The sequence below is a fragment of the Idiotropiscis lumnitzeri genome, chromosome 2 (genome assembly GCF_059441095.1).
Source record: "Idiotropiscis lumnitzeri isolate Australia: NSW breed Sydney's pygmy pipehorse chromosome 2, RoL_Ilum_1.0, whole genome shotgun sequence".
Taxonomy (NCBI): Eukaryota; Metazoa; Chordata; class Actinopteri; order Syngnathiformes; family Syngnathidae; genus Idiotropiscis; species Idiotropiscis lumnitzeri.
Window position 1 is genome coordinate 7,436,306 of NC_142392.1, and position 26,403 is coordinate 7,462,708.

The 26,403-nt window shown below is 41.1% G+C and overlaps 3 protein-coding genes across 9 annotated transcripts; 1 reads left to right on the top strand and 2 right to left on the bottom strand.

Annotated features, from left to right (window-relative positions):
* Positions 1-100: 100 nt before the first annotated feature.
* On the bottom strand, positions 101-9,760 carry podxl (podocalyxin-like). Its single transcript, XM_088287628.1, has 8 exons — positions 9,356-9,760; positions 2,274-2,864; positions 1,970-2,175; positions 1,851-1,874; positions 1,625-1,757; positions 1,482-1,525; positions 1,279-1,398; positions 101-621 (listed from the first exon to the last, which is right to left on the bottom strand). Exons 1-8 carry the CDS (start codon positions 9,396-9,398, stop codon positions 424-426), a joined length of 1,359 nt encoding a protein of 452 aa, XP_088143754.1. The 5' UTR covers positions 9,399-9,760; the 3' UTR covers positions 101-423.
* On the top strand, positions 7,002-21,484 carry LOC148341547 (histidine ammonia-lyase-like). Of its 6 annotated transcripts, none has more exons than XM_088287625.1 (21): positions 7,002-7,084; positions 15,984-16,179; positions 16,257-16,312; positions 16,393-16,417; positions 16,502-16,576; positions 16,926-16,998; positions 17,077-17,143; positions 17,221-17,258; positions 17,339-17,464; positions 18,177-18,316; positions 18,399-18,446; positions 18,646-18,793; positions 19,017-19,112; positions 19,186-19,244; positions 19,328-19,408; positions 19,823-19,888; positions 20,395-20,560; positions 20,619-20,753; positions 20,834-20,942; positions 21,203-21,272; positions 21,346-21,484. In XM_088287625.1, exons 1-21 carry the CDS (start codon positions 7,074-7,076, stop codon positions 21,400-21,402), a joined length of 1,842 nt encoding a protein of 613 aa, XP_088143751.1. In that variant the 5' UTR covers positions 7,002-7,073; the 3' UTR covers positions 21,403-21,484. The 6 variants fall into 6 exon arrangements, with proteins under 6 accessions (XP_088143751.1, XP_088143752.1, XP_088143749.1 ...); XM_088287626.1 differs by lacking the exon at positions 7,002-7,084 and adding an exon at positions 13,302-13,410; XM_088287623.1 differs by lacking the exon at positions 7,002-7,084 and adding an exon at positions 14,542-14,822.
* On the bottom strand, positions 21,425-24,930 carry nfyba (nuclear transcription factor Y, beta a). 2 transcript variants are annotated; one of them, XM_088287629.1, is made up of 7 exons: positions 24,783-24,930; positions 23,656-23,746; positions 23,357-23,487; positions 23,085-23,282; positions 22,716-22,794; positions 22,531-22,610; positions 21,425-22,049 (listed from the first exon to the last, which is right to left on the bottom strand). In XM_088287629.1, the coding sequence occupies exons 2-7, from the start codon at positions 23,744-23,746 to the stop codon at positions 22,017-22,019; spliced, it is 612 nt and encodes a 203-aa protein (XP_088143755.1). In that variant the 5' UTR covers positions 24,783-24,930; the 3' UTR covers positions 21,425-22,016. The 2 variants fall into 2 exon arrangements, with proteins under 2 accessions (XP_088143755.1, XP_088143756.1); XM_088287630.1 differs by lacking the exon at positions 24,783-24,930 and adding an exon at positions 24,509-24,775.
* Positions 24,931-26,403: the final 1,473 nt, after the last annotated feature.

Sequence of the window (26,403 nt, forward strand, 5' to 3'; positions counted from 1 at the left end):
CTTAAAGGCGAAGGAAACCATTTGGATACATTCAAACAGAACTGTCCAGCATCAATAATAAGTCTTAACGATGATAATAACAGGAAGATATTTACATATGTTCAGCAATAAGAAACTTTTAGTTGGGCAGTGAAATTTTATACAGAGTTCAGCGTCCTGTCCGATTGTCATCAGACGTAAGTATGATACTAAAGTAAATACGGTGGTGCCTTGAGATACAAGTTAGAAATGAATGGAAACGCCAATACAAAGCAGGTGTGTGTACAAAAGTATATATTGAACATGTATAGAAAGTGTTTTGTAAAGGCACAGTGCGCCACCTCACTTGTGTTATACGTTGAAGTCAGGCGTCATAGTTCAGTATGGATGTCCCGTTTTTTTGGGGGGGAGGCTCATGTTTAATCCATGCAAGGCTTGTACTCCTTACAGGTGCGTGTCCTCCTCGTCGGGGACGTCCTCCTTGAGCAGGTTGTCGATGGGCACGATCCAGCCGTCGTTGTTGAACTCGCCGTTGAGGGCCATTTTCTTCTCCTGCATCTCCGGCTGCACCTCCATCACCTCCAGTGTGGGGTTGTCATGGTAACCGTTCTCCACCGTGTGCAGCTCCTCGGTCAGGTGTTGCTGGTGAGTTTCAAAGGATATGTTACCAATAATTGCGAGTTGCAAAGATTTGTTGGACTGATTTTTTCCCCCCCCCCCTCCTTCCGATGGAGGTGCAATGTTCTCTTTGCCGGCCAGGACAAATTCTGACGTGAACTTATGATCAGTTGAATAATTGAGATGCTAATACAAAAAGGTAAAATTATGGCCTCTGCACAATAAAAAGGCATTAATTAAAGAAAAAAAAAGTCAAAATATTCTGTTATTTTAGTCAAATTTATCCTAATTGGCTCTTTCCATCTAATTCCAAAATTTACACAAGAAAAATAGCTTTCAATATGCTGGTCACATTTTTAATTTAGCCTTATATTAGTTATTTTAACTAATTGAACCCATGTCAATTTAAAATAATCAGGACGACTTTCATTCTAATTAATGAAGACATTTTAAAATCACCGTTTTCAAACAATTCAAAGCAAACCAACTAAATCAAATCAGTGCAGCAAATCAAAATCGATCATTTTAATTAATCCAAAAAAAAATCCTTCGACAAAGACAATAACTCACCCTACTCAAGCAAAAATAATTTCTTATTTTATTCATTGCTTAGCTTTTATAAGGTTCACTTTTTTTCATTTTTCTGTCGGCTGTTTGTTGAAAAACAAAAGTCCCACATACCTGATTCTCGCTGTAAGGCTTTCGGTGGTGCGACGCGCACACGGCCAGGATGATGATCATAATCAGGAGAGCGCCACACGAGGCCAAAATGGCAATCAGGGTTTTATTGTCGGTCGGTTTCTGCATGTTACCCGATAGAAATATTAGTGGCACGTTCAGACTAAAATGCGCATGCTCGGTGTTTACATCAGGACGCAACCGACCTTTGTAATTTCTTCATAATACTGAGTTGCGAGGGCCGTTTTCACTGAAACCGAAAAAATGAAAAAAAAAATGTTCAGTGAGCGTGTCAGACAATCTATTTGTGAGGAGCAATTTTATCGTGGCTCGTTGAAGGCAGCGATACCTTTGCCGTTGATCTCCACGCAGTCGAACAGAAGTTTGCCTTTGTGGTGGCGCCACGTCAACGTGCAGTTTCCGTCCTTCAGGTTGCCCATGAGGCGCTTGCACACCTCCACCAGATCTTTCTCCTCCTCCTTCTAAACGGGCGGGAAAATCGTTGGAGTGATGTACTAAAATCTCTGGGATTTAGATCTCGTTGATTTATACGGCGATCAGAAGAGATCAATTACCTCTTGTCCATTGTTCAGCGAGTACTACAAAACACAATATTAGTCAGAGGCCCGTTCGCATTTCACGCCCAACAAAAAAATAATGCGATTTTTCTTCTTGACTAACTTGCCTATCTTACCGAAAACTTCTTTGGATAAGCAACATTTGTTGCGGTCGTGGTGGTTATTTTTGAGGACGTGGCGCCAGGGGTCGCAAGCGAGGTTACGACAACTGATGAGGCAGTCGAGGGCAGAATGGCGGACCTCTTGGTGGTCTTTTCCTCCAGAGCTGGTTCGGTGGTCCCGGCAGTCCCTGGCTGTTGAGGGCTCGTCGCTGTGTTTTTTTCTGTGGTGTTAAAACATTGGATTAAAATTGACTCTTGGTATGTTTAATGAGATTATTGAAGAGAAAAAAAAAGCAAGTTAAAAATAGAGTGGTCTTACCTGTTTTGACATCCTGCTGCGTTGTCTTGACGATGACGGGGGTGGGCGTGGCAGGCTGATGATTCGCCGTAGTGCCGCTTGTCGTCACTTTGATCGTCGCTGTATCCGTGACAACGTCGAGAGATTTTTTGCTTGGGGCTGGTGCTTGTGTGGCGCCCGTTGTCGCGACTGTAAAAGTGGCTTTCGGTTGGACCGTCGTGATAATTGAGGGGAGGGTTGCGCTCTTATGAGTAGGGGGTGCGCTGGAGGCGGCAGCATCACCCGGACTGCCCGTTTGCGACTGATGCGGTTGTGTCGCTGCAGGCGTTTCCTTGGCAGCGGCCGCCGCCGTATTGGCGGGCGGTAAAGTGACCGGCGGTAAAGCCGTTGCGGCGTGAGTCACCATCCCTGCGTTGACATTTGTCGGCGCTGCAGTTTGTGATTTTTCAGTAACGGGCTCGACTACAGCCGGTATCGCAATTGTCGATACGCTGACAACGGTTGGCAATTTGGTGGGCGTGGCATTAATCCCTTGTGTGGGCGCGTCCTTCGCCACGGTGACTCCCGTAGCTGCAGTCGTGTTGTCAGAGTGCACTTCGTGACATACAAGACCTAAAAAAAAAAGAAAAATTGAATTAATGGGGCACTGAGACACAAACAAAAGCACGTTCAAATATCCAAACAGAAATATTAACATTCACCGCCTCAGCCATCCGTCTTCCTCTGTCGCTCTATTTATAGGGAGCGGGCCAGGATGTTGCACACAATCAACTTGGAAGCACCACACCTATGCAGTCCGCTTGCCTTTTGGTATAAATGTGTGGAGCGACGGACAATCCACATCTGCGCTACAATGGCGTCTGGCTCCACCACCTCTGTGGATTGTGACCTCCGCCCATCTATTGTGTTCTATCCCACTGATGACATATTACAGCACAATTAACCACGGGTAAGAAATTTGGATAATGGATGGCATTCACTGTCGATGATGCCATCAGCTTGCTACCAATTTACATCACTTTAAATACAAATATTGTACAAATATTTTTATATCAATTACTATCAATTTTCAACTTATTTTTTCTGTATCTTTACCTATAGTTAAAATTTTCGTCTGTTTATGGGCTGTCTTGTCTCATGCAAACAAGCCACTGCTCCCCCAACAATGCCAAGGTCCGCTTTCTGCTAGCTTTTAGGAGAAGCTCCTCCATCAGATGTGGGCAAACTACGGCCCGGGGGCCACAAGTGGCCCATTATAGCTTTTAATCCGGCCCGCCAAACTTGAAAAAAATTAAATGAATAAACCTTGTGAATGTTTTATTTTCTAAATCCTGTGGTTTTTCAAAGACATATATATTTTTGTAATGCTTTTGTTCACTTTCAGTTCAAATTAAATTTATTTTTTTTCTCCGATGAGGTGAGGTTAACAAAACACTCCATCCCATCTGCTCCTGGTCCGGCCCCTCTGTCAAATTTTAGAACCCATTGTGGCCCGTCAATCAAAAAGTTTGCCCAACCCTGTACAACATCATCACAGAGAAGGGGTCATGAGTGCGCTGATAAGTGTGTTCTGGTCAAGTGGAGACACATCACTTACACTGGTACTCTTACGACGAGCGATAGATGCTCACCGAATCCCCGAGAGCTTTCCCATCGATATTTTCTGACAGTTATCAGCATATATTTTTGTTCACATTCAATTTAAAAAAAAAAAAAAAAAAACCCCGGTTGTCTTAAAAAGTCGTCAACTACACCGCACTCCAACCATTAAGCGATTGCTCTTAAAATATGTTGGGCAACATCCATGTCATTTTCCCTCTCTCCTTCCTGAAATTGCCTTGCCCCTCCCGCCCCCCCCTTGCCCTCTGACCCTCAACTGTCACCGCCGCATCTGTTTCATTGCGGGTGACAGCGCCCCTGATCCCGCCGCTATCTCCACCAAGGTTGTTTTTACCTCACCCACGCATTCCTCGTCATCTAGGTCACCGGTGGGCCATCAGATCCACGTGCACCATTCTGAAACTTTGACTACCAGACACAAATTAATGGTCAAGAAGGTTCGAGTTCAAAGCACTAAAACCCCCTGTGTGATACCCTTTTGATCATCAAGCTTCCTCAACATTGTGGAAAAACAGAAATATTTTCATGAAAAAGTACCCCTCATATTCATTTCGACTTTTTTTTTTTTTTTTTAAGCTGTGCTGTAAACTCGCCACCAATTTGCCGTGTTTGTATGTAATCCTGCTAACAAACAATGACGACGGCCTTTTCTGCCTTTTGCACTTTGTTACTTGGCAGAGGGAATCACAATTTTATAGTGAACCTCTGGTGCATGTCACAGCATGGGGGGGGGGTCACGGGAGGTCAAAGGCCCCCCCCACCACCACCACCACCATACCGCCAGTCTCGTTCCGTGTGACGACGACTATGCTTGCATTAACAAAGAATGACAGCCTGTAAAAGAAGGCCGGCATGAGTCCTCCTTCTCTACAAAGTCATAAAATATATAAAAGAGGAAGCGGGGCTGACAGTGAGCATGTTGGTGGGGCACCCTTGGAGTAAATCCTGGTGCTATTCGATGAAAACAGTAAAAAATGTTCAACTGCATGTCACAGTTTGATTCGTGGTCTCTTTTACGAGATGAGTGGTTAATAGCTGTCAAATTGCAGTGAGGGGGCGTGTCAGTTGTTCTCATTAGCATGCGCTGGTATCATTAGCACCGCCCTTTTTTGTTGGAATCAGCCACTTAGCAGCCTTTGTGTATTGATGCTACCTATAAACTCATTCAATCCATAAGACATAAATACACCTTTTCAAAAACGTAGTCCTCGCCTCCCAAAGACGGATTTATACGTCTTAGCCTTTTTTTTTTTTTGCGTCCTAGCTCCGTGTTTGTATAGCATTAGAACAGAATGTTCTGTTGGCCTCGCAAAATTAAACGCTGGGATTGAGGGGTGAAAATGGCTAGGATTAAATGAGTTAAGTAGCTAAATGTTGTTTGTCCTTTGAGACTATGGCGAATATATCATATTAACATAATTGTGTGTTCCATTTTATGCCCTCTTTGTTTCTAAATACGGTGAAAAGAGTGAGGCCCCAAGGATGTAAAAAAAATTTAGGTTAGTGGTTCCGGAAGACATTACAGCAACAAATCGGACACATTTATGAGTGTGTTTGTCTGCCAGCCAGCTCGTAGTTTCGTTTGTCCACCTTGCCAAGGACTCCGGCCCTGAACTGATCACAACTTGCTTAAAACAATGCGCTCCCAAAAAAAAAAAGAGCCTGTGGGGACAAATCTTCCCCATTACTTTGGTGACACCTCACACAAAGAGCCCCCACGTGCGCCCATGTGACCATCCCACATCCCTGGGCCTCGTTACGCCAAGAGAGCTAATTCAGCCCGGCGCGCCATTGTGAGGGGGCACCGGGTGGAAGCCGGATAAGGGAGGGGTCTTCCCAATGTTGGGAGGTGAGGAGGCGTGAGTGTAGTCGGTGGCAATAAAGAGCGAGACAAGTGAAAGGGTGGAGGGTCAGACGAGAGAGAGAACATGAAGAGCTGCTGTAAATTGAACTGCCAAATGGGAATGACCGGCCACACACACCTACACACACATTATATCCACAAACAACACACTCCCTGTCCTTGGAAACCAGACTGGTATGTGTATTTACACAAGCTTTAGATAAAAGTTCACTGTCACACCCTTCCAATAGCCATTTGGGGTTCAAAGTATTTATCTGATTAACCTTTAAAAATGTATACATGCATCCCACGGACTGAACTTGGCTAATTGAACACAACCCACGGTTTGTTTTGATGAATGTCGCAACCAGAGGGAGGAGCTGACATGCTATGATGAGCCTGATTACGAAGAACGGACGAACAAAAACAAGGCGGACACCATGCGGCGCCGAGGAGGAGGTCCGGGTCGGTACCAGTCGCTGGCTGTGATTAATGTCTGACACCTGGGAGAGGATCGTGGCATGCAAGAGAAGAATGTGGAGTTACAGCACAGGTGAAAATTTTCTGTTCCTACATGTGTGATAAACTATAATATAATGTGTCATCAATTAAAAGCTCAGTCCAAGATAAAAAAAAAAAAATTAAAAAATTGCTTGTTCATTACAGTATTGTAGCTCAAAAATAATAAAACAGAAATGCACAAATGCAAGATGCTTGGACATCCTTTTTGTTATTAAGTGCGTGAATAAAAAGTATTAAAACTTCCTTGGCTGAGGTAATAACACAAAAACAAAAAAGGCACAGGCACGATGCTCACCTTAAAAATATTAGGGGGAAAAAACGCAATGATTTAAAAAAAAAAAAAAAAAAAAAAAGCTTCATACAATCGAAGGAAGTACTGTTAACACAAAAACAATTATGGTCTTGTTATATCACAATCTATTTTTTTTTATTATAACTCCACCATGCAGGCCACATGGAAAGGTTCCGCGCAGCGAGAGAAGGCGGCTCAAGGCCATCTCCTGCCACCACACCCTCCTTGGGAACCAGGATGTTGATAGAAAGTATTCCTGAACCCCCCCCCCCACCTATTGTTCTTGCTTCTCTCCCAGGCTCACCGGCCAGCAAAGACACCAAAACCAATGTGCCAAAGCAGGGAGCGTCTCCCCTGGCACCCTGGTGTCCTGCAACCTGGACCGCCTGTTATCTTGTCGGAAACGGACAGGTCACAACCCCCCCCCCCCCGACCAAACGGCGAGGATAGACGATCTGCGTGGAGTTAGGAAGTCCTGGTGAGGACTGATAACTAATGATGCTCGCTCTTCCTGTCGGCCCACATCCAACTGTTTGATTCAAGTATGTTTTGGAGGTAAGGAAATGGCTGCTTTGACATCAAATGTGAGCATTTAATGGCATCTGGTGAAAGTGACAAAAAGCAAAGACTCACTCGCCCAACACTTTGGTTAACTAGCCCATAGAACCATAGTTGGCTACTTGGACGGTGTCAAAATGGATTCATTTCCAATATGGCGGAGTTAATAATCCAAAATTATATGAAAACTTCCATGAACATGCTACCCTATTCAAGTAGCAATGTAGCTCTAAAGCAGGGGTGTGCAAACTTTTTGATTGGCGGGCCACAATGGGTTCTAAAATTTGACAGAGGGGCCCGACCAGGAGCAGATGGATGGAGTGTTTTGGTAATCTCACCTCATCTGAGAAAAAAAAAAATACATTTAATATATATTTTGTCTTTGAAAATCCACAGCATTTAGATAATAAAATATTAAAAAGGCTTATTCATTTTTTTTTTTTTTCAAGTTCGGCGGATTAAAACGTTTAACGGGCCGCGTGTGGCCCCCGGGCCGTAGTTTGCCCACACCTGCTCTAAAGGCATAAAACCATATTGAGCTACTCAGGTGGCGTCTTACTGGACTCAGTATGACTATAACCGATTCTCATTTCATAGGCAGCGTCAACAATTAGTTAGAAATGTTCCCATTCACGTTGAAATTTTTTACTCAAAATGAAATTTTGATTTGAGTGGAGCCACAATTGACTCGGTATAAAAGTGTCCCAATTAACTGGACGGTAGCTCTCAATAAGCCGGAACAATATTGAGTTAGTCGAGTGGATTCATAATAGATTCTTTTAATTATTGTCCGTTTATTCACACCCAAAAATAAACACATCTAACCTGCGGTAAATATTTGTTGTCCTGCACATGTTCAACCCTTCACGTGCTCGCCACGCAGCCATGCTTGTTCACACACTCCTTTCTATTTTTAGGAGTTTGTATTGTGCTGACAAGCTTTCGGTTGAGTTTTTTTTTCTATCAGGGAAGTGGGGGTGCGCTGTGTCACACGTTGCTTTTCCCAGGGCGGAAAAATAAAAGCCCCCCCATTTGAATTCACGTAGTGCGATGGGTGAGGCAGGTGCATAATTAAAGAAAATCTCTTTACTTGCAGCCAGGGAGGGAGGTCATGGGTCTACTTCATTATTCAAGCTCCTTCGAGACTCTGTAGCTCTGTGTGTGTGTGTGTGTGTGTGTGTGTGTGTGTGTATGTGGTGTGTGTGGTGAGAAGCCCTTCACTTGGGTGGGGTGGGGGCGGTGATGGAGGGGACAAATGTTTCAGCTCCTAGTTCCTTACTGTGCTTTCAGATATGATTGCAATGATCTTCGTACTGATTGCATAGCGCCGACATGAAGGCGGAAAATAGCCGGACAATTGACAAAAGAAGCGGTTCAATGGACAAAGTGAGCGCAAAGAACCACAACAAAAGTATTCGGATGTGGGAATTTGGGATTTCGATGTTTTGAAATTGCAGCACCGCTCGTGTTGTGTTCGCAAAAACATTCACTTTGTGTGCTACTTTTTACCTGATATAGCATTTAATGGCAAATTTAAGAGTTTCCACGCTGAAAGAAAAAAAAAAAATATATATATATATATATATATAATTTAATAATATAAATATATATATAAATAAATCAATATATATATAAAGACTCCTACTATGATACACATGCCTGAATTCATAATTATAGAATGAAGGCACCTGGAGCTATTCAATTAAATCAATCATTGAATTTATTAAATAAAAAAAAAAAATTAAAATCACATTTTTTTAATGTATTTTTAAAATTGAATGAATTTAATGTAATTTCGTGCAATCAGTTTGACTGAATTTGTTTTAAAACATAAGCGTTCAAGTATTTAACATTTAATAATTGTATTTAAATAATTTTTGGAGAAATGTACATTGTTATAGTTAAGTTCTTAATTTTAAATAATTTAAAATAATTACGCGTGTTATTTAATTAATATTACATAATTTCACCTATTAAATTTAACTATTTAAATTACTCATTTAAATTTAAATGCATAAGAAAAAAATGAATACATTTACATTAATTGCATTTTGAGTATTTTTTTTTTTATTTTAATTTGCAAAAATAAAACAAGTGTTGATGTGTATGTTCAACCTTTTTAAAAAGTTACAAAATAAATTGTAGTATTTATGCCAAATTCTTGATGAGTACTGTTCAATTAACGACAGCAAAGTGCATGTGTGCATCTTAGGTGTTTTTTTTTCTTTCATCAATACAAAGAGTAAAAAAAACTCAACGTGTACTCACTAAGTGAAAGCAGCAGACGCGTGATCGTCATCGTGGCTCCCATCCTACTTGTGCGTTCTTCTTCTTCTTCCAGATGTAGCTATCATTCATGCAGTGGATGAGTTTTCAAGTAGGCTAAAACTGGAGTTGTGCCGCCCTGTCACGCCTTTCTCCTCCAATTTGAAGTAAATGATCTTGCCGCGCAGGCCTTTTGTGTTTTCTTCCTTAAAAGTGAAAGCCAAGAATGCTTTTGTGCATGCTTGCGTCCCGGGCCCTCTTTGCAGAGATGGGGATTTGTGTGTGGGGGGGGGTGTGAGGGGGGACAAGTTTTTCTGTGGTCTCCTTGGCTGCGCTCGCTCCCTCCCTCTCCCTTTCGCTGCTGGCTGGTATTGTGCTCAACGCGGCCCTCGCTCTCGCAATAAAGCGCTGCTCATTGCCATCTCTGAACCATGCCTGCCTCCCTTATCAAGAGCGCGGGCCAATCCCGACGCGGCGTTTTGAATAACAAAGGAAACGGGTGAGACAATGAGGCCCTCCGCTCCCAAAATGGTGCGTGACATCAAGGACGGGGGGTGAAGTCACATCAGCGGCGAGCGTTTGATCGAGGGAAAGTCAGCATTGTGTCAACTTGTCATCTTTTGACATTTGGACGCAAACACGGCACTTAGTGTGTGTTCCCAAAAAAATGTTTCATCAGCAAACAAAGTTGGGAATAATCATGAATTGAACAGCTCACAGCTCATTTGCGAAGCTTCTCCCAGTACTATCATGACAACGAAAATATTGTAGCATAGTAGGCCTAGGTGTTCATCAAATTTCGAGCCAGGGTTTTATTTCCAAAGTATATTCAACATTTTTGTAAAAAGTTAAAAATAACCATTTTTGATCAATTAAATATATATTAAATCATTCTTACCATAAAAGACATTTTTACAATAATTTTTACTTAATCTAGTGGCTTGAAATGAACTGAGACTCCGCAACTGTAGGGGGAGCCATGGAGCAAAAACAATTGACAGAAATGAAAAATCTAACAAAATGGTAACGGCAATTAAAATATTAAGCATTAAAAAATTTAACATAACTGACAAACATTACTAATGTATGATAAATGATACTAAAACATCATTTTTTTTTTGTTAATTTGCATTTAATGTTGAAATGAAATGGCACTAAAATCCTGAAGTGCAGCCATTGGGATGCATTTGGAACACTCCAATAATAAAAAAATTTTTTTTAAAAATCACCAAAACTATTACAAACAAGCACAGCCTTAAAAAAATTAAAGCTCCGTTTATCTTAATTGATCGCATTTTATTAAAACATTTAACATAACTTTCAATCAGTATTTTTTATACCTGGGAAATATCACGTAAAAGTCCAGACTTGACCAAAGTGAAACATCAAACCCCAAGTTGAAACTTCTTCTCATATCGTTCAAATCTCAATCTTTTGAAGCTTCCCCCCCGCCATTATTAAATAACTGATGTAGTGGCAGGAAACGGCCAGGAAAACCTCCCCACCCCAGATCTTATCCCAGCAACGTCTCTCCCCAGACATCAACATGCACATGAAACAGGCCGGGGCTCTACGTGTTTTGTTGCCATCACGGCAGGAAAGCTTCTGAATAGCCAGTTTTCTGATCATTTGAAGGCAAAAATCGCAATATAGCCTTCCTCTAAAAGTAAAAACAGCCAAATAACATGTTTTGCAGTTATCAAAATGCCGGATTGGTTAATGTGGAATAAAGTTACACACGTAAATGTCCAAAGAAAGGCCTCCCCACTGATAAATTCAACACAATTCCTAAAAGATGAATTTGAATCATAACATGATCATGATAAATCTGTCACACAAAGATGTATGCTCAAAATAAATAAGCCAAACAAGAAGGCAGCATGAAATTATGAGTCCGATTAGAACGCTACCGCCCTGCGATTGGTACCGTTTCACAACACTGATAGAGGCGCTGAGGAGCACCAGACGTTGGTTGGGCGGGGGAAGGGGGGGGTGTAGATATGGAGGAGTCTAAGGTGGGGTGATTAAAGGGGGGGGGGCTCTCAAGATGAACCAGAAGGTGCGAAGAGGATTGTGTGGATGTGTGTGCGTCGCATTCTTAACATGCCTGTGTCATTGTAGCAGGCGAATGAGGGTTGGGTGTGGTGTGTGTGTGTGTGGGGGGGGGGGGTTACAGGACCGAAAAGTTGGACGGGACCGAGCGGCTGAGCTCACAAGTGAGGAATTCCAACGCCGGACATGAGAGGGCAGGGCCCGATGCCACTAGTTTGTGTGCGTATAAACACGGCACACGCACAAATCCATGGTGATTAAGTTACACTCACCACCGACAGCCGAAGGGGGGAAAAAATAAATGACACTTTGTTTCATCAAATCAGCTCCAGAAAAATTTTCGGGTTGAAATGATTCATCGAATAAATTGAATTCCAGCAAATTTTCATTCGCATTTGTTTGACTTTTTAATATAAAATCCCCACCGTGAACGTCATGTCATGTGAAATAACCTGTAACCAAGGTTATTTTAGGCGACGTAAATAAATAAAACTTGAATTGAAAAAAAAATATTTTCGTTAATAAAATAAAATAAAACAAAATGAACAAACTGAAGCTACGTTATACTTTAATAAATCAAAAACTACAAGTGTGGCGAAAATGTCCTTCGTTTTCAACTTTGGGAAAAAAAAATGTTAAAGCTAAAACTAATAAAAACTAACAAAGCTGCCCTGAAAACGAAATAAAACTTAAAAAAAATTGTAAAAAAAAAAAACTCAAAATGAAATAAAAACTGTTATTAAAATTCCCCAAATATTAACTCTGCCTGTAACGCCAAAAAAAAAAAAAGATCTACAGTCATGCCTGAAATTAATCATTTGCTTAGCTTGTAAATAATTTTACGCTTGACTGCAATTGAAGCCAAATTAAGACATCATCATATTCTGATTGATATAATTCCAGTTCTACTCATTTGAAACCAAGTGTCATTTGTTGCATTTGTATTGACGTCTCAGTCTGTTTTTGTCGCGTCTTTTCAAAGCCGGTCACGACTCATGAGCCCCGACTAAAAAGAGACACAAAGCGCTCTCTCTCCGGGTATGATGTGACACATCCTTCCCTCGCTCCCTTCCTCTGTTTGTCATCCCGTCACTCAAACTCTGACGTGTGCTTCCACTTTCTTGGATCACTGTCCGACCTGCTTTGAGAGTTGCTCTCCACCATACTACAAGTCCGAAAAGTGGATTTGGGTGAAGGAATTCAGCAATCCTGTTCTGTGGGAAGTTTTTCCCATCGTCAGGTCCAGTCAGTCAGTCCGGACTCGAGTGGCCACTTTTTTTTTTTTTTTTTTTGCTCCATACATCCAGAGTGCCTCTGAAAGAAATAATTCCGTCAACCTAAGCCCAACAAAACACTTGACGTTTGACAGCTACATACAGTTAATTATATTGGAGCCGGGGTGGGCAAACTACGGCCCGGGGGCCTCATGTGGCCCATTTGACGTTGTAATCCGGCCCGCCCAAATTCGCAAATTGAAAAAAATGTAATTAAATAAACCTTGTTCATGTTTTATTTTCTAAATATATTTTTTTTTTCACGGACATCTATATTGTTGGAATGCTTTTGTTCACTTTCATTTAAAAAAAATTTTTTTTCTTCTCCGTTGAGGTGAGGTTACCAAAACAGCCCGGCCCCTCTGTCAAATTTGAGAGCCCATTGTGGCCCGCCAATCAAAAAGTATCGGAGAGTATGTGTTTAAAGTAGTTTTCAGAAGTAACCCTTGATTAAAACCCCTGTTTTATGTTGTGCCCCAAAAGTAAAACCAATTCTCTCCGATTCGCTTCGAGGTGAATTGTTTTCAATAGCGCTGGCTTCGTTGAGGGCGTGCGATGCTTTGGCACGTGTTCAGTGAGAATTACAAATATTTAATCAGCAAACAGTTCCCTAACACATGCTTCGGCGCGCGGTGTGGGAGGACGCCCCGGGTAATGATAGGCTGCAGAACACTCCACACCTTGTTATCAGAGGCCTGGTACCAAGTGGAGCGGCATCTGGAGCATTAACGAGTGCGCGTGTTTTTTTTTTGTTTTTTTTTGGGGGGGGTGGGGGCAGTGTAGAGTTTGTGTCAGGGAGTTCTAGGATGAAGCAGATGCCTCTTTCCTCTGCTTTGACTGTGAGGCGCTTTGCTGTCAGTCCTCCCCTTTCGGGGTCACGTTGCCACGCATCTGAGCAGGTCAAAGGTGAAAGTGAGGGAAGAGGCGATGCGTGCGTATTGGGAGAGCATTCCCCAGATAGAAGAGAACGCCGTCGGGCCGAGGATCCTCTGAGGAATCGGTGACGGTGTGATACCTCTATCTTTGGCTGATAGGATCCATGGAGAGCTGACTTATCTGCCGGCGCTATCTCCCACCAAACTGTTGGAAAGATCCACAGCAGACGTCCGCCGTTTTCCCGATGAATACTTTACTGTTTTCACGACCACCTTGCCGAGGTTTTAGATACTGAGGGAAGTGATGATGTACGAATATTTAGTTTTCTGATGGCTTATTGCCTTTGATTCCCGTTAAGCTAATAGAAGGTCCTGAACATGTTTTTTTGGGGGGGGCAGTGGTGTGCTTGACAGGTGTCGAATCCACACCGTTAGGCTCCAAAGCAAGCCGACCGTCACCGTCATGAAAATAAATCAAATCGATGAATTAACACTAACGTCCAATGGCTTCTTCTGAGGCACGTCTGAAAATTGTGAGAAAAAGTGTCGTGTGTGGGCTCCCTCTAGTGGTAAGCCAAAGAATCACCAAATCAAATGTTCAAGCTGCAAACAGTCCAGGTGGCACTTTTTAAAAAAACATTTTTTATCCAATATCGTAAATTTAAATACAGTTCAGTTGTCACTTTGAGATACATTGAATTATTTATTTTAAATAAAAACTTTTAAGTGCAGTACATTTCAAATGGTCTTTAAGTGAAGTTTTTTTCCCCCCTGACATATAAGCGTATTGTTCATTTTCAAACTGAGCATAATGCAGCAGTGGCTCACAAAATTATGAAAGATTAAACGCATTTGTAATTTAATATTGGTTTTGAAGGTAGAACTTGGAGAGATACCAATATGATGAGTATAAAAAACTTTTTTTCGGTAGGTCTTCCAAACAGTGTTATTCCTGTGTAATAAACCTTTTTTTTTTTTTTTTTTTTTTTTAATTGACAAAAAATGTGTATTTGTGCACTGCTCCTTTTAAATTTGGGGTAGTGTAAAAGTTCATAATTAACCCGTATCCTTGAACCTCATGTTAAATAGTTGCCAGTAATCGCATGAAACTAACCCGAAATAAAGTTGAACGAGGTTTATCCTGACAGTACCTTTGTTAATGGACAACAACCTTAATCTGCACGGGGGACCTGACGGGGTGGAAAAAATTTTCTCTGACGTTTGCTGTTAATTCCAGATGTTTCGCCGTAACTTGCTTTGTGTTTGCCGGTAAGATCCTTGACCTCAGGCTCTTACTTTGCTGTTATTTATAGCATGACTCAAATACAGCAAGAGGATGGGAGGGTTTGCAAGCAGACAGCCGGACTGATGTGTTGAAAGTTGAAATAGAAAGAACAGGAAAGGAAACTCTTTGGCCACGAGATGGATGCGCAGCTGCTTTGTGTGAGGCCTTCTGGCACTTGTCTCGTCTGTCCATCGGCGGCGCGGGGAGACGCCGGAGCCGTTTATTCCTCGAGTGGGTGCGGCTCAGGAAGCTGCAAATAGAGGCTCCCCGGGCAAAAAGTCGAAGGGTGGTTCCTGTGGTTCTATCGGAGGAAGTGCGGTTGCGGCCCGGGGGCAACGAGGAGGGGCCACCAAGACAAATTGTGACAAATACTAAAGTTACTTAAATCCAACAAGGAGGGGCAGCAACGGGAAATATGACATTTAAGTTTCTCACGTCCACATAGTGGTGAACAAGTTAAATGCCGCTTCAACAAATTCAATCAAATTAATTAACTTTTTGATTGGCGGCCACAATGGGCTCTAAAATTTGACCGAGGGGCCGGACTTTTTCGGAGGAAAAAAAAAATCATTTAATTTTAAATGAAAATGAAGGAAGGCATTACAACAAAATATCTGTCTTTGAGTATTTAGAAAATAAAACATTAACAAGGTTTATTCATTTAAAATTTTTTTCAAGTTCGGCGGGCCGGATTACAACGTTTCACGGGCCACATGTGGCCCCCGGGCCGTAGTTTGCCCACGCCTGCTATGGAGTCTTTTTCTTGACCAACCGATCAGAGGATGGAAACATTCTAGCTGGCTCTCGAATAGAATCTGATTGGTTGAAGGAGCACTCGCATTGTTCGGTTCCGAGTGATTCTGAAGGCCCAAAGCAGGTCCGATTGCAAGATACAGAGGATGAAATTTACTAGTACAAAAAAACAAATTATTAAATGTAAAAAATCAATCAATTGTATTCTCTTTGCGGAAGGGGGGCGGGGCTCTTGCAGGGGATGTTAATGAATCCGAGAAGGTGTGGTGTTTTTTGTTTGTTTAAATGATAAAACCGGATCAGTCAGTCAGTGTCTTGTCGCCATTCTTTTTGTTTTTTGTTTTGGGCTAAATGCAGTGCGTCTCTATCTGTGTTCGGGGTGACTGGTTTAGGGTGCCCATCGGGGACCCGTCGCCCTCCATCCGGTCGCTCGGCTCCATGGCCCTGCAACGCTACCATCGTGCCAAAAATCTGCAACGCGGACCCGGCGAGGGTGAGTTTGGCATGCGCAGGTGTCGAGGCGGCGAGATGCTTGACCGTGACGACTGTGCGGCGGCTGTCCTCGACCACAACGATTTTGTTCAATTAGGTTGGTTTCTGACGCGCGTGTCAAAATAATAGGGGATGCATTTGAAATGAGGATTTTGTCTCTTTTTTTTTTTTTGGAAGTTTTGGCAAATGACGATGACAAGTTTGGCTCGTCTCCACTGACCACAAAAGTGTATCCTTTCAAATTCTCATTATATTCTCTTATTATATTCACCAATTTTCTGTCTCCATCCTTGACTTGCTTCCAAATAGGCGACCCTATCAGGAGCCGACAGAGGTTTGTGTCCTTTTCGTGTTTGTCAATGAAATCAATCTGAAAATCAGATTCTGTTTTTTTTTTTTTTTTTGTGGGTGTCGCCAGTTTATCTCTCTGGACGGCAACAGTTTGACGACAGCGGGTCTGGTGGCTTTGGGCCAAGGCTTGTTCAAAATAAAAGTAAGTGAGATCATTTAGTTCCAATTTTTCACCCAGCTAATGAATTCCGTGCAAATTTTTTTTTTTTTTTTTTGCAAGATCAGCTTTTTGAGATTGTTTCAATCCTCTTCTTCCATTCATGTGACTTATAACCTTTTCTCTGTTTCTAACGCTTAATCAGTCATTAAAAATAAAGGCATATTTTGCATTCCAAATATGGGCACACTTCATGTTGAAATAATTGCAAGTGTTGGTTTTATTTAATCAATAAAATTAAAATAAAATGACGTACTATATTATACTTGTCCCTTTTTATTGCGATGCTAATTTCTATTTTTCTTTCTGATTTGACTCCACTCCTTCGACTCAGTTAACTCCTGAAGCAGTGGAAAGAGTTAATAATTGCCGAGCCGTAATTGATGGCGTTATCAGCGAAGGCCAAGGTATTTAGTCTTATCGAGTATTTAAAGAAAAAGAAAAATCTTTCAAACCCTCACAGGACGTATTCTGTTTGTCGACAGTTGTGTATGGAGTCAACACGGGTTTTGGGAATTTTGCATCCACAGTCATACCAAAGGAGCAACTAGTGTAAGTCAAATATCCAGGAGCGAGTAAACACACGGCATCTTCCTGAGGATGTTCCATCTTTTCCTTTTTGTTTTCAGGCTGTTGCAGGAGAATATCATTCGGTCCCACAGTGCTGGTAGTTCAGCAATGTTTAAACTCATCATTTATTCCTCCAGTGCGCAACCTCGCTCACTTGCAGTGTGTCTGTGTGCAAAGGTGTGGGGCCCCCGTTGAGCGTGGAGAGGACGCGCATGCTGCTGGTGCAGAGAATCAACGTGCTGGCAAAAGGCTACAGTGGCATCTCCATGGAAACCCTTGATGCCGTGATCAAAGCCTTCAACGGTACGCCGTCGCCTTTAATTCCCCTTTACGGTTGAGGCACCAGCGTCCAGTTATAATACTAGCCACCTGCCCAATTAATGAGGCCACAACGCCATTTCTAGTATTTGGGTGACCTTTTGAATAGGTGATAGAACAATATATTGGAAACAGCTCTCAGTATAATGCTGAGCAGTTTAGACCAAAAATACTAGTAAAAAAAAAAAATTAATTTGTTATATATATATATATATATATATATATATAAATACATAAATATTATATATATATATATAAATACATAAATATTATATATATAAATAAATACATAAATATTATGTACATATATAGATGTATTTTTATTTATATATATATATTATTTATGTGTATATATATATATATATATATATATATATATATAAATAAATACATAAATATTATATATAAATAAATACATAAATATTATGTACATATATAGATGTATTTTTATTTATATATATATATTATGTATATATATATATATAAATACATAAATATTATATATATAAATAAATACATAAATATTATATATATACACATATATATATATATATATATATATATATATATATATATATATATATATATATATATATATATATATATATATAATAAAGTAAAAATGCAGTAATGTTGTATGTGAATGGTAACAGTATCTAAGGACTAAAACGGTTTGTATCCTGTACCTGTGTCCCAGCATCTTGTTTGTCGTGGGTACCCGAGAAAGGGACGCTGGGGGCGAGCGGCGACTTGGCCCCTTTGGCCCACCTGGCCCTTGGCCTCATGGGGGAGGGCCGTATGTGGTCGCCGCAAAGCGGCTGGGCCGACGCCAAGGCGGTGACTTTTCCACTTGTACTCGTCGGATTACATCATGTTGGCGGTGGGAAGAAACAGAAAATGTTATGCAAAACTTTTGCAGGTGCTGGAAGGACATGGTCTCCAAGCTCTTGTGCTGAAGCCAAAAGAGGTAAAAAAAAAATACATTTTTACTCACCCACATAAGGATGTAAATGTGAATTGTGGTAAAAAAAAAATATTTTCGAATGAATCACAGTGTTAGCTTTATTTGATTTACTTTAGCGCTCCAACTTTTCGTGATGGACTCTGGATAAATTAAGCTCGTGCGGTGCTTTATGTTCATTTTAACGGGTGCTTTTTGACGCCAGGGCTTGGCTCTGATCAACGGCACTCAGCTGATCTCATCACTGGGAGCCGAGGCTGTGGAACGAGCGTTGGGCGTGGCCAAACAAGCGGATGTCATCGGCGCCTTAAGTTTAGAGGCCCTGAGAGGAAGCGTGAAACCTTTCCATCACGGTCACTACATACATTGGATTTTAACTTTCGCTGTGTGTTAAATCGAGCAAAATGTGGCGGATCTTGGAAAAACTCGATATGGGGGCTGTTATGTAAATTATCTATAGATATAATTTGTACTCACACAATTAATGTCATTTTCTCCCAAAATACTACATTTAATCATTGCAAATGTTTTTATTCCATATGAGTATGTCACTTTTAATATCTTGCTGTGTTGTAGCGATACATGCAGTCAAACCACATCCTGGACAGGTGGAAGTGGCCGAGAGGCTACGCGCTCTTTTGGACTCTTCCGTTTTCCCCTCCCAGATTTCAGGTGGATCACCAAAACGCTGTGACTTAAATGTCTTCTCATATCAATGCTGATTTTGTCGATGATCTTTGTCCAGAAAGTCACAGATCCTGCCATCGTGTCCAAGATGCCTACACGCTTCGCTGCATCCCGCAAGTATGCTTTTAAATTGAGATTTTTCCCCATTCTTTAATTGAGTTGATTTTCTTTGATTGGCTGCATGCTTTTACTCATTGCAGGTTCATGGAATTGTGAATGACACCATCAAATTTGTCCAGACGATCATTTCAACGGAGATGAACAGTGCCACCGACAACCCTGTATCCCATTCGAACAGCATTCATATATTATTTTGGGGGTTGTTGTTCATTATTCAAAAACTATTTAGACACTTTCATTTTTTATGTCTTAAAAATGTAAAATATATATATAATTTATTTATTTACATATATATATATATATATATATATATATGTGCGTATATATATATATATATATATACATATATATATATATGTAAATATATATCTAAATAAATATATGTAAATATATATATATATATATGTGTGTATTTATTTATTTATATATATATATATATATATATATATATATATATATATACTTTATTCTGAGTTTTTTCAATTTTACCTGGCTGGCTGTTATTCACAACATGTCCACAGGGGGGAGTGTTTCTCATTCGATTCTATCACGTTGGCTCCTCAACTTGACTTCAGCTGGTGTTTGCAGATAGCGGGGAGACCATATCTGGAGGGAATTTCCATGGAGAGTATCCTGCAAAGGTACTATGATGTCATAGCCTGTGAGCCAACCAATCCGTACTTCTGTTTGGGTTGGCAAGAAAAATGGTGGCAAGGGAGTAGTTGGACACAATGCGGCGGCACGGCGTGAAATATTATATATCTTGCCTCATTCTTTCCGTTTTTCTTGCACTTGTGTGTTTTCCGACTCAATTGGTTTAAGGAAAGGGTCTTCTCACAAAACAATTTGGTGAGGCTCTGCCCCCTTCTGGACAGTGTGCACTTTTTCGTTTCAGAATTGAAATATCGTGATTTCCGTCTTTGCATTCTTCTGTGTTGTAAGAAAAATATTGAGTTGATATAAATGTCTATGTAAAAACAAAATTTTCAGAACATGTAAAAAAAAAAGGAAAAATTGTAATTTTACATCCACCAAAATAAATAATTAATATTGAAATATGTGCACTAATTGAACAATTTTATTTTCAAACATCACATCAATCTATTTTCATCTCTTTTTTTTTTTTTTTTTTTTTTTGCTCTTTCAGGCGCTAGACTACCTGGCAATTGGTGTGCACGAGCTGGCCAATTTTAGTGAGAGGAGAATCGAAAGACTGATGAACCCGGCTCTCAGCTCGCTTCCAGCCTTCCTGGTCAAAGATGGAGGCCTGAACTCGGGCTTCATGATTGCGCACTGCACTGCTGCCGCTTTGGGTTCGTCCCCTTTTCAATCTGCAAACATTTTTCATTTTTCAAGTGTTTGATTTTGCAGTGTCCGAGTCCAAGGCTTTGTGTCACCCGTCCTCTGTGGACTCGCTGTCCACGAGCGCCGCCACAGAGGATCACGTGTCCATGGGCGGCTGGGCTGCCCGCAAAGCTCTCCGAGTTGTGGAGCATGTAGAGCAAGGTCACGCATCCCCCGATAAGTTGCATGAACAAATTTTATAATTATCCTCATGTATCAAAACGACGGTGTTTTTTCTTCAGTGCTGGCCATCGAGCTGCTGGCTGCCTGTCAGGCTCTGGAATTTCTGCGTCCACTCAAGACAACGGCGCCTCTGGAGAGGGTCTACCAGCTTGTTCGCTCTGTTGTCAGGTTGGTTACCTCTCAATGGCCATGTTTTATATTTTTGAATATTATTGGTCAGTCCACACGTGTGGGTGTGATTTTTGCAGAAGTATTAACTAAAGAAAAGTGTTGAAAATACTACTAGGGTCTTCTGAAAAGTGATCATCATAAATTCAAACACAACTGACGATGATTGTTCTCACGTGTCTCTTGTTGCTAGGCAAAAATTTATAAGGCTCAATTGTCTAACCCCAAAAATTTATTAGGCCAACAAATTCTGTCCGCAGTGCTTGGGATAAAGACCGCATCATGACCCCTGATATAGAGGCGGCTCATATGCTCCTTAGAGAGCAAAAGGCAAGTGCAACCCAAATAAATCGGTCGAACACAAAATTTAATCAATTTACGTGCATCATGTGACTGCTTCCAGGTGTGGGCTGAGATTCAACCGTACATGGACGAATACAGGACCAAGGTGAATGCATGAGACGCACAAAAGAAGGGGAAAATTACAGCTTCAACTTTAATGGGCATTTTTGTTTCATAAATAAAAAATACTGTCAAGTTTACACACGTCACATAGGATTGTATTTGAACGAATCGCGGAACAGATAAGCACGTCAAAAAAAAAAAAAAGCCCGTGTTAAAGTTTACTCAAACTTCTTGTAATAAATTTATGGAGATGTGGCTAAAAATTAGCTTTTGGTAGTCCACAACTTCACGCCGCACCTTCCCGGAGGCAGAAAAAAAAAAAGCAAATTGAAACAAGCTATCAACATGCACCGAAGGAGTTGGATCACTGACTAAATCACGTGGAAATAAGACAACCAAATAAAAAAAACACCTTATCCAGGCAGTTTGTTAAAAAATAAAATCCTACAGATTTGGTACCACACATCAACACAATTAGAACTTCGTTCATGTGACGAAAACTAAACGGGACGAGAAACTACTATTCAACAAGTAGTGATTTTGTCTGTACATGACGGGTGCGCCGGCACCCATTCTTCACGCCTCCATGGCCTTTTCCCACTCGTGCCGGGTTAGGAGGTTCATCTGGTGAGCGCAGGTCACTTTTCCCACGCTAGAAGTGAGGCCTTGTCATGAAAACTGGATCTGCTGTACGGTGGGAATCTGCAAGACAAAGTACAAGTGAGGGACATATTAGGGGAAAGTTGACTGTGGGACGTTAGATTAATATTTCAGGCAGTGTCAGAGCATGCCGTCCTCCGTGTTGGTTGTCTTGTTTACATAATCACGCCGAAACCTGATTTTATTGACACTGACTCGGTAGCTAGGCTGGAGGAAGCTCCAGAGTCACTTTCAAGCCACTGTTAGATGACACTAGCAAAGCTGAAAGTAAATAAATCTCTAAATGTACTGCCCGTATTTAAAAATGTGAGTTGTAATTTACAATATGGTCACTAGGCTGGGTGAAAATTTGCCACTTTCAAACCAGGGCTGTACAACCAAGCAGAATTTGAGTTGTCCACCGATTTCTAGAAATCGGCGAGTTCCGAATTTTAATCGTGCTATTATTCTTGATTCGTGGGGTATTTTGATGAAAGCGCATCAGAAATCTCTAACGTTTTAGATGACAACACTGCATGCTTACTTGTTGATATGAGGTGGTGTACACCATGACGTTTTGCTGATGGCCGTCAGCCGTTATAATACCTGCTGGGAGGGGGTTTGCTGCAAAAGGCGGAAAAGATTAACAAATCGTTAAATGAAAATTGCTTTTAGAAACAATGGGGGGGATTTTTTTTTTTTTTAAATAAGGTGTAAAATGCAACTTACTAAAGCCGTCATCCGTGAGCTCCTCTCCAAGGCTTTCACCCACAGATACGCCAGGCATGCCCTTCTCCCCTTTCATTGCCTGGTGAGTGGAAATATTTCATGTATGAAATGTAATGCCCCCAAGCAATTGGTCAAGATTAGACAAAGCTGCTAGGGCACTTTCAATAGCTCAAAATGCTAAATCAATTTTGATCCGATTTCTCCATCAGGTTAAAAAAAAAAAAAAAAAACTCTATAGCGGCGGCTTCATTCACTACGAGCCAAGTAAAAAATATATATTTTTGACGTCTTTAGCCGTCAATGGCAGTCAATGAGTGAAATAAAAATGAATCAAAATTGAATAAGCAGCGTATGTGCATTGTGTCTCACCTCTCGGAACTTCTGCAAGTAAAGCTTGAGTGGCTCCACGTACATGTCGAAGCCCAGCGTGGACATGGCGAACAGGATGTCCTCGCCGTTGATGGTCTTGCGCTTCTCCTGGTGGCAGCGCTCGCTCGCCTCGCTCGTGATGAAGCTGATGAACTCGCTTACGCACTCCTGCACGCACTCTTTGGCGTCCTTCGCTATCTGCGGAAGGAGACGGATTGCGTACGGGTTACGAATGTACTGTGACATGAGCGTTTCAGGCCCGGTAAACAAACCTTTCCAGTTTGCGGGACGGCGTTTTTCATAATTCGAGCCACGTTGGCGATGGGGAGATAGATGTCCTGCTCCCTGTAGTTCTCCTTCACGCCACTGTCGTCGTGGTCGTTCATATTTTCGTCGGGGTCATCTACAAGAAAACAGATTTTTTTATTCTGTTGTTGTTTTCAATTGCTTTTTGTGTCCCAAGTGGCAGCTTTTGACGGGAATGATGCCTCGTCACGCCAAATATGACTTTAAGATGTTGTATTACTCAGTGGTACCATTAGTGAGCTTAAATTTTGACGTGAGCTTTTACCATCTTGCTGCAGCACATAGTGCGAGGAAGGGATGTACTCCCCAGCTATGCCCAGCTGCGAGGCATCGGTCGTGGCACCGTCTCCGTCCATCTGGGGAACCCACAAATGCACATGATTAAATTAAATATGCTCTACTAACAAACGTGAGAGCTGAATTTGATAAAAAAGGGCATTGAGCGAGATTGTGCTCAGATGTTTACCACAATAATTGTGTAGTTAGAAAGGAGAGTTACTATACTTTAGAGTTACTTCCAGCCCCTGACAGAAATTGAGTAAAATGTGCACGAGCGGCATAGTCACATTTTCATTTCGAGTTGGCTGCGTAAATTAAAATGTGACAGTTGTCTGACACTTTTTTTCCCTCTGTCATGTGCTGCAAACCCTGTGCATTTGCATTGTTTTTGATAATTGGTGCAGGGGTATCTTATTTAGTGCGGTTGGGGTAAATGCTTTGGTAAGATTAATTTAAATTCATGATTAACTTCACAGTCTTGAAGAAAATATCGAATGTGTAATTCAGATGTGGCCTCTAAAAATGACGGATTATTGAGATGCTTGTCAACGAAGCGCTGCCGTCGCCAAAGACATATCGCCTCATTTGGCGAGTATTTGTCGTGAAATTGTTCATTCGAATGTTGCATTTGGTTTACAAAGGAAGTAAACTAGAACGCGCAAAAGACCCGCGGGAAAAAAAACATTGATGTGTGTGGCGAAGGTATGCTAACTAGCAGCTAGCTTACTAGCTTGCGATAACACAAAAAACAGTAGCTTGCCAAATTTGCCTGATTAAAAATAACAGGCTGTTATAATGCAGCGTAATATAATGAATCAGGCAATTCAACTTTTCGTTACCTTCGCTAGGCTAACCCGCGTACACAAACACGACGTCCATTGCCAAAATGGACAGTTCACATTCACGGTAGGGAATGCGTCGGCCTTGTTTCTTTGTCGGGAGAGAACGTGGCGGCGGCCTGAAACGTTTTATCGGACAATCAAAAAGTTTCGCCGGGGAGATACTTCCTCACGAGTGGACGACAAATAAAAAAAATTGAGCCGGCAGACGGACATTTCCATTCGAGCTAACGAGGAATCGGTTAGCAATCATTGGCCGGAGCCAGACACAGACCTGCAATGAAGCCCTGGTTGGTTACCTTCCTGAGACGGCTGTTTGGTTGGACAGAAAATGGCTGCGAAAGGACCAGTCCCAGCGCGGAGCCACGGCTGCGTTACCAGTTCCGGCCACTAGGGCGTCACGCTGCATTCAGGGACGGGTCGCAAACTCGTTCTTCGCCGTTACTGCTCAATTCTAGATGAATTACCCTCCACTTAAATTGTTATATTTAATCCTAACCGACACGTACTTCTGGATATTAATTCCACAACAATAGATGCATACGATGCATATTGTGCTATTCAATTTTAGCCCCCCGTTTAAGTTGAAGTCTACATTTACGTGAGCACTCGAACGCACCTCCCCACTTGCAGCCTTCACCCTCCCACTGACGCGATTTGAACTATAGCAGGCGGTTTGTCATTCCACATCCACCACTGCTCTCCGAGGTATTTTACGTCCCTTTCCCGTGTCCAATGCACTTTTATCTGCTAAACTGTTGTTTCCTCCTCAAAAGCAACCCCGTTGAAAAGAAAAGTGTCTTAAACGTCAGCTGTTTCAGCGGCTGGGCTTGTGCTCCCGGGAAGCAACGAAAATGGCAGAGAATTTTTATTACTTAGAGTATTTCAAATACAGTGATTAACTACAGCAGTTTTTCGTTTTAGCCACATTCGTTTTTCCAACATGTCTACGCTCTACTTTTATACCACTAGATGGCACCATAATAAAGCCCTTCACCGTCTCCGGACTGTAAATGCAGACGTAGAGCGAGAAGTCTAATTGAAAACACGTGTTGATCTCTAAATAATAGCGCATTCAAACTCAGTCTATCTCCATTTTATTCTAATGGAAAACAAAAACAATTTTTATTTTACCCCCACAGGACAAGACGTTGTTTGAAGTTAATGTCGCACGATGGAGAACGACATGCGTCAAAAAGAAAAAAAAGCATCCAGGTAAACTTTATGTTGGAAAACATCATCAGAAGAGTGAGATTAGCCCAAATCTTAATCCGCGTTAATATTAATTTAACGCAGTACATTTTAGTATACATTTCTAATACAAAAAATAGTACTCATTACTTATGAATATTTATTGAGATTTTCTCCAATAAATGATATTCAGTGGTTTTGTAATTTATGTTGTATACTGTGCCAAGGCTGCTCAATTCCACCAAAAAAATAATCATGATTATTTTTAGTAATAATTGAAATCACGATTATTCAAATTCTGTTTTTATTTTTACAAATGAAAGAAATCATAAATGTAAATAATTTTCAAACAAATCAAATGTATTTCATCTAAACTATTGGGTTTTTTTTCTTTAAAAAAGATGCAAATGTATGAATTTGAATATGGTTTCCTTGTATAAAGAATTGGAGTTTACTTACTATACACTTAAAAATTACCGTCAAACTGTTGCAACATCTAAATAATTTCAACACTCAGATTTTGAACTCAAGTATAGCTTTAGACATGATAAATAGAGAACTATTTATACAATGTTGTATATAAAAATAATATAATAATCATGTTTTTTTTTAAGAATTGTAATTGAATTTGGATTAATTGCACAGCCCTATACTGTATGTATAAAAATGTCCACATGCAGGTGTTTTCCATCCATTTTTTTCCC